Source organism: Phaethon aethereus (genome assembly GCF_964289735.1).
Source record: "Phaethon aethereus genome assembly, chromosome: 8".
NCBI lineage: Eukaryota > Metazoa > Chordata > Aves > Phaethontiformes > Phaethontidae > Phaethon > Phaethon aethereus.
The window spans coordinates 16,883,525-16,899,640 of record NC_138584.1 but is presented as its reverse complement, the minus strand read 5'-3'; the positions used below and the strand labels follow the sequence as shown (position 1 = coordinate 16,899,640).

Below are 16,116 nucleotides of genomic sequence, written 5' to 3'. Positions count from 1 at the left end.
CATCTTATTTGAAAGATTTATCACATGCTCCAGGTTAATCCTTTAGGCAACATCATTCTAACAAGGTGTGGCCAGCATTTTTATAATGTATGAAACATTTTTTTCCCAGATTTACGTGCTTGTTCTATTTATAGTCCATATGTTGTGTATATTACCAACTGGTGTGATAAAGACTCAGGAAATTTTCTGAGACTGATGTGTTGGGTTTTTTCCTTTTTCTTCCCCCAGTAGGGAAGTCAAAGACACAAGTAGATACCCATAGCCAATGCATATTCAGACGTGACTGCAGCTTTAGATGCACAAGGACCTTTTGAAATCTGGTTCCATCACTTTACGTGCCTTATAATGCATTACAGACGTTTACATGTCTCAAATCTATTTAAAGGGCTTTATTACTCAGAGGAAAAAAATACCAGAAACTACCACTATCCTATTGACAATTTAAAAAAAAAAAAGAAAAAAAAAACAAAAATTACCCTTGGCATTCTCAGAAGCCACCTCCACTGCAGGTGAAAACAGACAGACAGGATGTGGCTTGGCAATGGAGTGAGGTCTAGGATTCAGCAGGGAAAATCTCTGGAATTTTAACTCTGAGCAGGCATCTCATAAGGTCCCTGCTAGAGAAGCACTTCATTGACTTACATGCATATTTCAGCGCTTTTCTAAATCAGAATTCTCTCAAAGGGCTGTATGCTGAGCTACACTTCACTATGAAGTTTAGAGTAAGACACAAATCAAAGGCAAAATCCATTCCTGTTGTGAACTGGGGTTATGGTGGAGATTAATTTGACACAACTGACCTGTTTGTTTTTTCTCTCTTAAGGAAGGAAAATGCAGAGACTTGAGGAGCCCTCCTTTGTCATCGTGCAACAGCAGCACAGCTTGCAAATACAGTTGCACGAGTCACGCAATCTTTCACCTAGGGCTTATTCTAGAAACCTCTTCCTCCCTCTCCCCCCCCCCCCCCCATCAACTGCAACAAAAGTTTTGCTTGAGGAAGGAGCAAGACCCAGAAGAGCTGCCCTCTCCCTTGTGTTGCAATATCCAATCTGAGTGTTACTATCAGCCTTTGGAAACTGTATAGAAAACACAGATGATGTCTGCATATTTTAATTTTAAACATCTCTGCTCAGCATAAGGATGGAACCTAATAAGTTGCTTTGTTTCTGCCTCATGAATTAATTCAGCCTGATAACTGATTTGGATAAAGCATTTTGATTCCAACTAATAAGTTTGTTTCCTGGGTAGGCAAAACAACCTTTGGAGGTGAAGTAACAAGTTTGTTAGCTTGCCAGGAGAAGCACTTTTATAATATCTATAAGGAATAGACTTTTTCTTTTTTTAACCCACTTGTTCCACCCATGTCTCTTAAATCAATCAGATAAATTCACCTTGTTTTTCAATGCCCTGAATCCCGATAGCACTGCACACTTGATAGGTAATTTAATCATCATCAGTGTGGATGAACACAAGCTCAAATTAGCTTCTGAAAGGCTTAGTCGTCCTGTAGATAGCTCTGCCTTTCCACTTTTATGCAGGAACTGAGCTTCACCAACTGGTTAGCTAGAGGTGTCATTAAAAATTTACAGAAAGAAACAAAGGTGTGCTCCAGTGTCTCTCCTTACCCTTTCTACTGTTACTCTGGCAGACAAAAGGTATGGAACCTGCTTCATGAATAATGAGTCATATAATATGCATAATGCAGTTTTAATGGCACGCAGTAATAACATTGAGAGAGATATTTCCAATCTTCAAACTTGCACCGTAGCCTCCCAGTAGCCTGTTCTGATTCTCCCCAGATAGATGTTCTTTTCCTCCTCTTCATTTCAAATTCCCCACCTTAAAGCCATGACTTTTTCCCAGCAGTAGCCACATTTCACCCAAATTAGCAGCTGAGCTGGCACTCGATGCAGGCCAGGCTGGCAAGGTGGGGAACACCCTCCCATGCAGCCACGCACGGCCATTTCAAAGGGGTTCGGGCCTGAGGTATACTAGTTAAGTTACAAGACACTCTGGGGGAAGACAAACTTAAACCAATACAAACATCTAAGTTTCTTCCCTTGAAGAGATTCTTCCCACCCAGGCTGCATCCACGCTGCTGAGCCCTCCCGCCCCACCAGCAGCTGCCTCCTGAGCAGCCCAAGCCCAGCCAGCAGGCCTGCACAAGGCTCAAACCACACTACTTGTCCTGTTCAAAAATGAGACACTCTGGGGGGCAAGCACACGTTGCTATTGTAGTTTTAAAGGTAAATGCCAGTAAGCTGGAGTAAGGCCTGCCTGCAGGGAAGGGGGCTGTGCCTGGCAGGAAAAGGCCCTCCTGAAGGCAGAGGGGCTGGTTGCTGCATCCCGGCCACCCCATGCCCAGCACCCCCACCCAGCATTCAATGCATCCACAGCAGCAGCTTCCCTGTAAAATATTTATTTTATATATTGAGCATTGCCCCAAGGGCAGCCCCAAGCCTACCGGAACTGAGTGCTGAGCTTCTCCTCGGAGCCTCCCTTGGCCTGGGCAGGGCCCAGGACACCACCAGGCCTTCCCCATTACTAGTTAGCCTCCTATGCTGATCTTCTGCATTCATTAACCCAGCATAATGGGCCTAATGTGGTCTTCAGAGCACCTGGAGCTTCCTGCGGTGCCCATGCAGCAGCCTCTCACCCTGACTGCTGCGATCATGTGCCACGTTTCTGTTTAATAGAAGCCCCAGCTGTGGAGTATTGGTGTGGGCAACCGTGTGTGGAAGAGCTGACCCCTGCCCAAGCAGCAGGTGCTGAGTTAGCCCTGTGGAGATAGGCTTCAGCCACAGCCTGTGAGGAGCAGGCTATGGCTGAAGTTCTCGGAGGTAGCAGAAAGCAGAAGTATGGAGGGACCTGGGTGGCACCATGGTGGGTGGAGTGCCACGGCCCTCAGGTGGGCAGGGTGCTGAGGGCTGGGCCAGCTCAGCAGAGCAGAGGGGGCCTCTGCTCACTGGTTTTATCCAGAATAGAAGTACGGTGCTGGAAATGAGTATATACCCATGTGGGCACACAAGGTTAAAGTGCACGTGTAAAAGCCCAGGCTGCCGTGCTGTGCTTTGCTGGGAAAAGGAGAAGGGACCCTCTGTCATCCTCCTGCTTCTTTTGTATGGGCTGCGGCTGCCAGATGGAGCAAGCCCTGCTGACGAGGCAGGCAGGCAAAAGGCAATTCTGTGAGTCCCAACAGGCTTAAGTATAAATGACGCACCTAATGCTCAGGTGTCCCTGCAAACATATTTAATCTTGCAGAAGGGCATTCAAGTTCCTCCTGGGGTAAGCAGGGCCTTCCAGCAGGCAACAGTTCCAAAGCAGACACTTAAAACTGCTGTTTCCCCTATAATCCCTTTTATGGTGATAGTCCTAAGCAGAGTATACCCCAGTCTTCAAAAGTGTGAAGCATTTAACTGATATCAGTGGGATTTGGACAAATAAATATGGCAGTGGTGTTCTTTAATAACCAGAGCCCTTGCACAAATTCTGCTGTGCCTGCATTCTCTCCTCGAATGCGGGAGCCCTGGCCATCGCTGTGGTGCGCCATTGTAACAGCTGACATTCACAACTGTGCTGAAGTTACGTATTAAATAAAAATCACTCTGGATCATCCTCAATACTTTATTAACTTAAAACATTGTTCCAATAAATATGTACCAATAAACATAAGACACTCCATAAAATCTAACTAAGGACATTTACAAACCTGTCAACAAAGTAAAAAGAACATTTTTTTAACTGAGGTACATGCAGAGTCATTTAAGGCAAATTCAGTCAATTATACTTTTATAATGATTCCTGCCCACCTCAGCTGAGTTTCCCTTTAAAAATTAAAAAACAAAACCAAATATACAAATAATGCTCTTGAGTACATATTTTCCAGTTATTAGAACAAGCCCAAGAGTATGGAAGCCAGTAATGGTTCTGGACACAAAGTCTGTGCCTCCCTGGTGCTCCTGCCCTCCTCAGTCAGGATCACTTGTTGGATGGGTTTCTAGTTCCAAGGCGTAACTCTGTGCTTTGGCTTTTCCACTTGTCTTTCACAAGCTTGCTTCTCCCCAGTGGATGTAGCAAGAAGTAACCCCCCCAAGCCTCAAACACACACACACAGCCAAGCCCTGCATACAGAGTGAGATGGCTCTGGGAGGATAAAAAGGGCCGCTCTGTAACTGTTAATGCAGATTTCGATTTGCACCAGAACAAGGGAGAGCAGGATCAGGCCCAAGCTGGTACCTTTGCTTAAAAACCAGCAAGATGGCAAACTGCACAGTTCAATCCTGATCCTCCAGGTTTTCCCAACAGGAAACTAAGAGTGAAGCCAGTCAGCACTGAAACTCGAGCAAGGCAAGTGCTCCGTGCACCATGTGCTGGTGGCTCTCTGTCATTACCATGTAAACACTGTTATACCCATGTTTCCCTGCAAGGAGATGAGCTACTGAAGACTTCAGGGGGTTCATCTTGGCCATGGGAGAAATATTTTCCAGCTTACAGATACTTGTTAGCTTATCTGTCTTTGGAGTACCAGGCTTCCTATCTAAAAGGCTTATTTTCCAGTGTTATTTCAGAAACAGAGAGGGGAAGAGGAAGAGAGAAACCCAGCCTTTAATTTCCACTTTCACAGTCACTCGGGTGGAGCTGTCAATGCATGGCCCTGTCCTCTTCTTTCCTCTCTGAGCACCTGGTCAGAAAAGTAATGCCAGGGTCTGTGCTCAGGACAGGGCTCTGGTCCAGCGGGGAAGCCAAGGGAGTCTGTTCTCATAGTGTTGTAGGTGCTTTCCAATTTGCAGCTGGGACTCATTTCAGGCCATGCTGTGTCTCCCGGTGTCTCCGTAAATCCACCTTCCGTTGGAAGCCTTTGCCACACAGATCACAGCCAAAAGGCTTGAAGCCTGTGTGCTTCCGACTGTGGGTGATGAGGTTGGAGCTCTGACTAAAGGCTTTTCCACACACCTGGCACTTGTGAGGCTTCTCACCTGCACGCAGAAGACGGGGGAGAGAGAGGGTGTGAGAGAGGCAAACGTGCTGCTTACGCAGGACCAGACCAAACAGGAAATGCTCACTGGGCCTTAGAGCTAACCAAAGCAATTCCCGTGTGATTACCAAAGAAGTCATTCTTATAAAAAACATGCAGTTGGGAGCCCCAGAGCATTAGCTGAGCCTGCACTGCAGCTGAGCAGGCCTGGACTTGGCTGCACCTCCATCAACCCAGTATAGTCCTGGGAGCAGCCTGAAGCACAGAGTGCTCTCAGGACACGGTAACTTGTGAATACATTTGGCTGCGTGGGCTCTGTGGGATTTAAACTGGCTTTGTGTCCTAGAAACATGAGGAACTCCTGGAAGGACCCACAAGTCATGCTGAATGCCTGACTGATTATTATAGCATCAGCATGGGAGCAGGTGGAATAGATAGATGGAGGTTGTTAAACCCAAACCCAGTGAGCTGGGGTCTGTCCCCAAGGGAGGTATGAGGGCCCTTGAGTGAATCCTGAAGGACAGGGTTCATCCAAAGATCTGCTCCTCTCTCTGTTCCCCACACTGAAATGCTAGTGGTCACCCCAAGCCAGCCCTGAAGTTCTCCTGCAGGTAAATAATGTAAATGGGAAAAAATCCAGCCTCCAGAAGTTCTCCTATGGAGGGCAAAACTCCACTGGCTTCCATCTCAGTGCATTTTCATAGAGTTTATTATCAAGTAACGGATAAAAGGGAACCCAGCCACAAAACCAAGCCTGATTTTCAGAGTGGCTTTGCACCTGCAGAGCCCACTGGCTTCAGCTGGAGCAACAAACTCTTTGCATATTTGAAGATCAGATTCTTAGAAACACAAAATAATACAAAATGCGCTGGGGGCTCAGTTTACAAGTGTATGCTGCATATGAAAGGTATCTCTGATTCAGTTAAGGACCTGGTTTTATATATGCAATTTAAAAGCCCAGGCACGGTTTCTGATCTCGCAACAAAATAATGGTTTTGACTGATTCAGAATTTGGCTGAAATTCTACTTAATCAAGCCTCATTTGAAAAAGTTACTATGGAAATACTTTTTGTGTTACTTCCTAAATAGTTAATTTTAATCCAGCAAACATGTGGTGGAAAATCTTTATAAGTAACATTTATTGTTCACTGCTTGTCATCTAGAAAAGTCACAACCAAGCAGCGCTACACATAATGACATCTTTCTATATATTTGTCATTTTTATGCTTCACCCTTGGTATCTGCTAGAGGTCACTATCAGGAAACAGAACTTCAGTCATCTGCACCTTGGGTTTGGCCAGTACAGCTGTTATTTTGGGTCTACAAATGCTTCTCACATCATTTGTTTCCCTCTACTTTACGTGAATGGTGCAGGTCTGAAAGGCACAATTTTCTTTTAAAGATTTCTGATAAACCTGCTTTCTCACTGAATGATATTTTTAAAACAATTTCCTTTGGTGATTCACCTGCACTTTATTAGTTTCCACGTTTATTACTAACAGTGAAACTTGAGAACTATGCACCTCTCCTTCCATTCTGTATCAAACTGCAGCCATTTCTCAGAAAGTCCGTGTGGAAGTGCAGACAATCTCTGAACAAATATTTAGACTAAGAGTTGGACCCTAGGCCCTCCAGTTTAGTGTTTGATCTAGAGGAGGAGACTCCTGTTGTTCCTATTGTAAATTGGTAGATCCTGCAAAAAGAAATGCTGCAATCAAATTCACCTGTCATTTTCCAGGGACCTCAGCTGTAAATCAAGGCTACATGAATATAATATTCTACAAATCATCTTACACACTAGCCCTTTGAATAAACATTGGTGGATCCTGTTAAGGGAACACTGATTGGATTGCGAGGATTTGGGTTATTTTGCAGCTGCTGTTCATGAAACCACATTCAAATCACTCTCCTTTGCACCAGTAGAGCTCAGATAACATGAACAGCAGCAGGGCAGTGAGAAGCATGGGGAGGTGCATGTACTGCGCCAGCTGAGGAGGAATGGACTGCTGCGGAGAGGCCTCTTCAGAGACCTGCCCTCACAGCTGGGGCTGAACACCAGTAGCTGCAGGGCTGACCTGTGTGAATGAAGGTGTGTTTCTTCATATCAGATTTCTGGTGGAACCGCTTCCCACAGTACTGGCATGGATAGGGACGGGTGTCTGAGTGGATGAGCAGATGGGTGGACAGAGTAGAAGATCTCTTAAAACTCTTGCCACAAATCTTACAATCAAAGCTGCGTTCCTGCAGAGAGAAGAGCCCAAACACACACGTTACACCACACCAAAAAACCTACCAGCAACAAACTGCCCAGCAGCACATCAGTGTTGCACCTTCTGCCTTAGCAAGGCAGGAAGCACTTCCACTTCTCCAGAGTCTTCTCTCCACTGGCCTGTGGAGACACTACCACTGACATCATACCACCACATGATAAAAAAGATAATGCACCCTCTCCCAGTGCTGTGCACCACTCCTCACAAAAATTTAATTGAACAGCTCTTCCTGCTGGCAGGAATGTCCAGGTGGGAGCAGCCCCGACTGACCGGGCAGAGTCTGCCTGCACATTGCAACAGGGGCCCAAGACATGATCACTCCACTGGGAAGCCCAGCAGCTGCAGCACTGTTCAGAAGCCACGTCTCCACTGTACACAAGGAAGTGGGTGCTGAGGTCTGCTTGGCTCTCCTGGGAAATCTCTGATTTCTGCTGGCAGGACAACAACTAACTGCTTATTTGTAGTTCCATTAAAATTCAAGTGAAAGGTACCTAGAGCACCTGGGGAAAACAGCTTTTTGGCTTACTACTTTAACATATGAAAATAAATGCATTAAGACCTTGCTGTCTCTCTCCTCTCCCTCACACACTCCTCTCCACCACTTTCTTCCACCATAAATCATCTCTTCTTTCCATCCCTTAACTACCATCACACCTTCCTCCTCCTGCTATGCTTTCATACAATCACCCTAGTTTTTATTTGGCTTTTAATGCATTCCCCCTGAAATGTTGTCCCGTCCATGGACACAATATGTAGTGCTGCTCTTTTCACTATTACTTAATGGGTGATGAGATATTTCCCCTCACCGTGTGCTCTACTGTTGCACACTCATGAAACTGTAAATAAAACAAATAGCAAAAAAACATTGCTGTAACTCTATCCTCCAAAAGCCAATCTGAAGAAGGAAGATTTGCCAGGTCAAGTGGGTGGGTGAAGGGGAAATATGGCACAATATCAGCAGGTGGAAAATGTTACAAGTCCACCTACCAAAATTAACTACCATATTCTTTTGGTGTGTGACTCAGAGTGTGTCGAGACGGGTGAAGTCTGTGCTCTATACCTGACTGGTCGTTCAGATGTTCCCTGCAGAGACACAATGACTACAAACAAGGGAAGACTCACTTTTTGGGGGGAGGAGAAAGAATGAGGAGAGCTGTGTTGAAAGAAAGCACAGTTGGTTGCTTTAGCTGTTTAAAAAAGTCCACGCCCACATTACAATTTCCAGTTCCAAGAGTTAGATTTTATTATCTGCTACCTCTCTAGTGCCAGAAGTGCCCACTGCTTAATACAGATGCACACAAGGTCTGGGGAATGGAAACAAGGCCTGTGCTCTTTAATTTGTTGATTTGCTACTTTGCTCACCAGCTTTTCCCACCCTTTCCTCTGCCTGCCACCATATTCTTCCCACACAACTGCCCACTGCAGCCCTACCGTGCTCTCTTCCTCTCCTCAGTTTAGAAGCCCACCTGCTGCCATGTGATTGCCTTTATGGCCCCCTCATAGCCAGCCAAAGCAAGCAGCTGGCCCTCAGACCTGCATCCTGGCAGTCTGCCGCGCTCTCACCTGCGAGTGCACAGCCTTGTGCTGCTCCAGGCTGACTGCATGGCCGAAGGTCTTACCACACATGTCACAGGCAAAGGGCCTCGTGCCACTGTGTGAGCGGCGCACATGTACCTCAAGGCCATGTGGGGTGGAGAAGACCTGAGGGGAGAGAGCACAAGGGTCAGGCTTGCCAGGGAGAAGGGGCTGGGGAAGAGCCATAACCAGCGTGGGAGAAAGGGATCCCTACCTTGCTGCACTTGACACACTTGTAAGAGCCAGTGCTGATGAGCAATGGGCGGCACAAGAGGTCCGGCTCCACTTTGATGCCACCTGGCCCCTTCTCTTGCTGCAGCCCAGGTTGCGTCTCAGCATAGTGTCCGGGTGCTGCTGCCGGCGGCCGCTCAAACAGTCCCGGGCCCGGGGAGCCGAAGTCACCATAAAGCCTGAGGGAAGAGCTACACTCTGCGCCGTAGAGGGCAGGCTCAGAGCCTCCCTCGCAGAACAGCCCCAGGGCTGAGGTTCGCTCCAGCGTCGGGCAGGGCCTGTAGCTTTGCACAAGGTGCCTCAGCTCGGAGCCACCCAGGCTGTTCCACATGTACGGTTTGAAGGGCACCGAGAAGGGGGGTGCTTCATCTAGGGACGGACACACAGATCGCTCCGAGGCTGCGGAAACACAAGGGAATTAATTAGTGCGCTTCACAGTCCAGCCACTATCATGGGGGCAGAATTGTCTCAGCGCTCAGACTTGTGCCCAGAGCCAGACCCCTGTACTGCATATTAAGGCTGCCCTTTCTTCGCTAATGGGAGGACATTTTATATTGCACAGTAGGGTCTGTGCATCCAGTACTACCTACTCACCTCCTGTCCCAACCGAATTATTTAAAGTAGACACCAATTCTGTCTGTCTCTGGGTGCCCAGGTGTGTACACACTGATCTGACTATTGAGACACTAAACAACTCAGTCTGCAACTTCCTTTGATTTTATCTGCAGCTCCTCAGGAAAGTATTATCTACTGTGTCCCAAAGATGGGCATCAAAGCCGACAGTACACTTTTAAGCTCTGATGTAGATCCCACACATCCATATAGCAAATATGACATTACGGAGGTACCAGAAGGAGCAAGTGTGCCAACATTTACCTGTTCAACAAAACTAAAAACTGCTTGTTGCACAGTTTAATGACCAAATCCAGCCTCTCAACTTCACGCCACAACTGTCCATAACTATACTACAGCATAATCGAAACAAAGAACAGCTTCTGAGGTGTTTGAATGTCATGCCACACTTTTTCAGGAAAAAAAACCCCAAAACTAAAATCAGTCCTCATCTGAAATAAAATCACGGTTGTCTCAGATTGCTCTGAGTTTCTCCAAGTAAAGAAACTTAGTCCACCCAAAACATAGGCTTCACAAAATCATCGATATAGGCCACATTAAAAATTGAAGACACAAAAAGATTTTCCAAGCAGTCATAATCAAAGTGATCTTCCACCAGGACAAGCTCAGATGGCTTCAGTTGGCTCTAAGATGCTCACCTTTGGCAATGGCATCTGACCGGGGCAGTGGGCACCACACGATGAATCACACTTGGGGGGCCCATAGCAGAGTCTGATGGAGTTCAGGAACATAGCCTTTGAGATCAGTGTCTAAAGGCACAAATGCTTTTTTGGGAGCCTCGCATAGAGGAAAGCACAGTCGGGCAGGGAACATGAGGTACCAGACCCCAACTGTGTCTGCCAGAGATGCTGGTTAATGCCCAAGGTGCTCTGCTTTCACTCTTCGTCACAGCAGGCAGCAGCACTGCTGTGAGTCAAATGTCTCCACTGGACAAATATTTTAGTGAACCAAGGAAAAGATGAACCAATTAACTACTGAAGTGCCAATGCCTTCACAGAGATACTGGCACCCCTTACACCTTGGGCTTCCAGAATAACCTCCTATACCCAAAAACTCGTCCACCCAGAATTGCTCTTTTGCTTTTTCTCATGCCTGTCAGCTTCACAGCTCCCATGGCTTTCTCGACCTTCGGCAAACCAAGATAACCAGGGGTGGGCTAGGGAAGGAAGGCATGATGTGTTAGGCTATCCATTTGGATAGGCAGACGGTCACTGAAGGTTACAGAAGTGAGTGGGAAATGAGGTGAAAATTGAGCTTTGAATGACTTGACTGTTTCCTATCTTTTACGTAATTTCAAAGTCTCAAATTCTTTCATTGAAATTAGCAGTCCTTTGGTTGGAAACATATGTGCACATACCAACTGGGACATTTGAACAGAGCAGTGAAATCAAATTAGCTGACATGGCGCTGAGCATGATTTTTCCTGTTCTGCACTGACTGCAAAGTTGTGGTCAGCGTCACATCATCTATCTTGTGTCTTTACAACCAGTTTCAGTGTTGCCATCTCTCACGATTTTATCACAAGATTCAAAACTATCTTAAAGCACCAACTCTTGAAACTGCATGATTTCATCAGGCCCTCAGCTTTCTTTTTGTTTGCTTGTTCTTGTTTTAACATTTTTTTCCTCTTACAGTCAACTTCTAGCCCAGACTGTAAAGAAAAGCATGAAAATGTAAACTCTCAATATTTCAACACTAGAACTGAATATCCATAAGGTATTACTTACAATCTTGATTTCTAAGCCAGTCTGTTGAGCGAGCGGCGAGGGAAGGCTGACCTGATTTTTGAGCCCTTGGAATTGGCAACACGGGACATGGTAAACATTGCACTACAGATCAGTTTGCGGGCAATGTTCCTTCCATCCCCTCACATGCTTTGGAGACCTCTCAAGCACAAGTGCAGGGCAGCCACTCATGCTATACTTCTCATGGGCAAGCTCAAGCCATCCAAGCCCTGTACCCAGTATCAAGATGACCCGCAAACCCTGCTCTGCCACACTGCAAGGCACTTCTGTGTCTGCCTCTCCACCACTCCACAGCATCTAGGCCTCCAAGAGGAGAGCAGGAAGGGAGAGAGATTCTCCCTCCTCTTCCTAGCAATTCTGTGCAGCTTTTATATAGACCACTTCTAGGAGAAAAAACATCAATGCTCTTTTTTGAAGGCAAGGCAAACTTAACCTGAAATGGCTGGGAACAGATTGATATGCACAGCAAAGAAAGATTCAAATGTCCTCCTCCACAGACCACAAACCACCACGCATTCTGCACAACCCCATTGTAGCCAGTAATAGCCTCCAAGACTGCAGCATCAACAGGCTCACCCGGGGATACTAACATACTGCTGCACTGACCTATTAGGCACCCTGTGTATATGCAAACGCATGTGATTACAGACACACTAGAAAGGTTAAATAACAAAGTGATTTGCACTGATGGAGTCAACAAAGTAGTAGAGTGTTAACAGGTATTGTGCCTGTGCATGCCCACTTGGATCAGCTGCACAGCACGCAAAGACAAACCTGAAATCTGGCTTTCACTGCGTATTGAAGTGCAACCTGCACCTATGTTCACTTCTAGGGATAAGGGGGTGATAGTACCACTTGCTATACCTGCCCTGAGAATGATTTAGAAAGACCATTTCTCATCTGCCCTGCCTGTGAAAGCACAGAAACTGTGCTCCACCGAGACAAACACAATCACAGAAATCTAGCCTCTCACCAGTGCATCTTACAGAAGTGACCTAGGCACAAATTCCAGCTTTGTGCTGAATCTGACAAACCAGCTGGAAGGCAGAGGGGCTGGGGGGCAGCTGTGGGAGGAAGCCTGACTATCTAATCCTGCTGCCGCTGCCTTCATCATTCACGTAACAGCACCTCTCTCAATGGTTCATTTAATAGAGCTCTTTCCGTACAGTACCTGGAGTCCCTTACCTTCCCATTACTCCTGTGAATAGGATCCAACAGTCCCAAGACTGCCCTCTCCCATCCCCCTGCCGAAAAATCTCGATCTGGGGATGTCACCCTCATTTTGCAAAGATATCTGCTCTGGGTATAGCTGGGTCGTTGGCAGGGAGCTACTGAATCTCACAGCGGGGGAAGAAATGAGGAGGAGGAAAAGGCAGAGCAGCCCTTGTAAATACCTGCTCCATTTTACATCTGTCTAATGTGAAAAGGGTCTGTTTCCCGTGCAGAAATTGTAATTATTTGGGGAAGGAGGAGCAGAACAAAATCGTAAGAACAAAAACGACACACATTGCTACACTCTGTGCAGAAATATTAGCAAAAGAGACACTGCTGCATTGCTGCATTTGCACAGACTGAAACTGTCCGGTGGCCAGCTGATACTGGGCAGCATTTTGAATGTCCCTCAAAGGGCTTTAGGACTCGTAAAAGAGGGTGAGGCTTTAAAAATGCAAAGCCACATCATTACAATCAGTCGTTGATATGCAAGGACACTATAAAGACAAAGTCGGAAAATCAGTCAGGAAACGGGACTAAGTATTCGTTTGCTGGAGTCTGCTGTCAGTAAAGCTAAGACAATTTTCCCCTCGTTAAGGCAGAAAGCATTCTTTTTTCCAGCTGTCAGTTTTTAACCGAGGCAATAAAAAGTGGGTTTTATATATACATGTTTTTGTTATAAAATGACACCATTGTATTTTTAACGAGATAAGTATTCGCGCCAGGCTGGGGACAGCATCTCCCACTGCTCCAACCACATCAAAGACAGGACAAGGGAGCTAGAGACAGGCGCTGCAGCCATAAGTGTGAGTTTCCTGGATTTGGGGTGTTCAAATCTGACCGTCATTATTTTCATGTTTTTACGAATGCGTTTTTAGAAAAGAAAAAAAAAAACACAAACAAAAGGAGAGAGAAGGAGGGGAGGGAGAGATCCTTTTTATAGGCAAGAGGCAAGGAATAACCTAAGAGAGAGTTAGAGAAAACATCTAGCAGGTAGTACAAAACACAAAGTCAACGCTGTTTACTACAGGTATATAGATAGCCTAGCAGAAATTTTTACTGTCTTAAAAACATCTCAACTCCAGGTAGCAGGACCCTGTAGGAAAATGCCAAGACCTTTAAAACATAACCACCTTGCCTCTAGCAATTAATCTGAAACCAAAAATGAACACCCGATAGCATCACAACTTTCCTACAGCCTGTCACCCGCTGCTCCCTTAGCAGTGGGAGATGGGCTGAAAAAACAACCCGAGAGAGAAGAGCCCGAAAACGAGTGGAAGGGACAGATTTGCCTTTTCCCACGCGCAGTGGGAAAAGGCAAATCTGTCCCTTCCACTAGTTTTCGACGCCGGCCCCCAGCCATGAGGCGCTGCCCTACGGCACCAACACAGATACGCAGCCGGACCCTCGCCGAGGTCTGCTCGCCCCGGTCCTACCTGGCGAGACGGAGGGCGAGGGAGGTCTCCAGAAATCCTCAAATTCGGACACCCTGTCACAGACGCTGCCCTCGCAGCTGGGCGCTGACTCGGAGGTGCCATCGGCAGCCTCGGTGAGGTGGGATTCCGGGGAGAAGCGCCCCTGGGAAGGCGCCGGGTCGGGCAGGACGGTGCGGCACAGCCCCGCGTCCTCGGGGATCTTGCTGTCTGCAGGGAAAAGGGGGCGAGTGAGCTCCTCAGTGCGGGTCCGCCGTGGGAGCCAGTCACCGCCCGCGGCGGCCCCGCTCCCACCGAGGTTTGCTGCCGGACTGTCTCCAACACCCTCTAAGCACCTCCGGCGTCCCGCGGGGCTGCCCGGCTACCGGCCTGGTGGTGGTGCCGCTGGCAACGGGGTGATGCGGGGTGGGCGTGCGGACTGTATCCGCCGCAAGCGAGGCTGCGGCCGCGGGGCTCCTACCTGCGCAGATCTGGGCTAGCACCGTCTCCAGCCGCAGGCTGCAGTCGTCGTCGGCGGAGCGGGGCTGGTGGTAGCTGTGCGCTTTCTTGCTCTTCACTAGGAAGGACCTCGGCATGGCGGGGTGCTGTCACGGCCGGCGCGGCCGCAGTCCCTCTGCAAGCGCCGGGCACGGCGGCGGCGAGCGTCACCCCCGAGTCTCCCGCGGGGCGGCGGCGGGGAGGCGACCTGCGGGGAGGCGCCGAGCCCGCCGGTGAGGGCCGGGGGCGCCGGCCGGGAGGGGCCGCTCGCCGGGGGCGGCGCGCAGGTGGCTCCGGCCGCCGCCCCCGGCCCCGCTCGCCTCCCCCCCCTCCCCGGGGCGCAGCTACTCAGCCTCCCACCGCCCCCGGCCAACGCTGCCCGCCTGTGCCCCTGGGGCAGCACCGGTCACGCTCCGGCAGCCCGACGGCGAGCGGTGCCCGCCCCGCCGGAGAAGGGATGCCGGCCAGACGACGGCTGCCGGATCGCGGCAACAAGCAGCGGTCGGGCACCGCTCGTCGGATGAGCTGGGGCTGAGGGAGCTGGGGGACGGTCATGTGCACCCCCGGCCGCAGTCGGCGGAGTGGGCGCACCGCGCCTCCAAGTTTGCGCCCGCACCGACAGCCGCGGTAGAAGCGGCGCCAGCAAAACGCACCCCCGAAGCAGCTTATCAGTCCCCGCTGCCCACAGCAGGCTGGACGGCGCAGGGCTGCTGCCGGGGCGGGCGTGAGTGTCGTTACAAACCCGACAGCCTAAGCCCGACGCCTGAGAGGCTGCTGTTGTCGGAGGGACTGATTCATCCATCCAGCGCGAACCACGATAACGCGAAAACGAACAAAACGGAATCTCTCCTGCAGCCCGCAGCTGTTAGCGCCGTGGCACCTTGCAGCTGCGGGCACCGAAAGCCGGGGCGGGGAGAGAGACGAGGTGGGAAACCTGCGGGGGGGCCCGTGGGGAGCCGGGGGGCCAAGGGGGACAGGGCCGGGGTTAAGCAGGGCTGTCCCGAGCCTGCTCCTCGGGGGAAGGCGAGAGAGGTTCACTCGAGCCGGCCCAGCGCCTGGCCGCCGCTGTCGTTACACTTGATACTTTGCAAAAAGCGACTTAAAACCACGTTACTTTGGTTCTTTTGGGGGACTTCGGGGGGCTGCTTTTCTTTTTTTTTTTTTTCCCCCCCTCCCGACCGTGGCGTCAGGCTTGGGAACGGGGAAAGGAGGAGCCCGGCCCGGCCCCGCCTGTCCCGCCGGAGCAGAGCCCCCGGCGGGCGCACGGGAACTGTGCTGCAGGTGGCGGACCTGCCTGCGCCGCGAAGCTCCCGCCCGTCCGCTCCGGCCAGGGGCTGAGCCGCTCCGCGCCGCCGGGGAGGCACCGCCCCCGGGCACGGCGCCGGGTGGGAGCGTCGTTGCCCGGGCCCACCTGCGCCTCGGTTCAGCCTTGAGCGGGGAGAGAGAAATCAAAGCGGGCCGATAACGTGTCGCCCTCCCCAACAGCAACGGCAGCCGCAAGCCGTGAAGGGCTCCCTCCGGGCGACGGCGTCGCTTCTGCTGCGTGTTTTCGCCCCGACGCGGCG

At 49.6% G+C, this 16,116-nt stretch overlaps 1 protein-coding gene across 1 annotated transcript; it reads right to left on the bottom strand.

Annotated features, from left to right (window-relative positions):
* Positions 1-4,609: 4,609 nt before the first annotated feature.
* Positions 4,610-14,649, bottom strand: GFI1 (growth factor independent 1 transcriptional repressor; the record flags this gene model as incomplete). Its single annotated transcript, XM_082002659.1, has 6 exons — positions 4,610-4,976; positions 7,051-7,216; positions 8,809-8,946; positions 9,035-9,450; positions 14,078-14,284; positions 14,535-14,649. The coding sequence occupies 6 exons, from the start codon at positions 14,647-14,649 to the stop codon at positions 4,798-4,800; spliced, it is 1,221 nt and encodes a 406-aa protein (XP_081858785.1). The 3' UTR covers positions 4,610-4,797.
* Between the last annotated feature and the right edge of the window lie 1,467 nt (positions 14,650-16,116).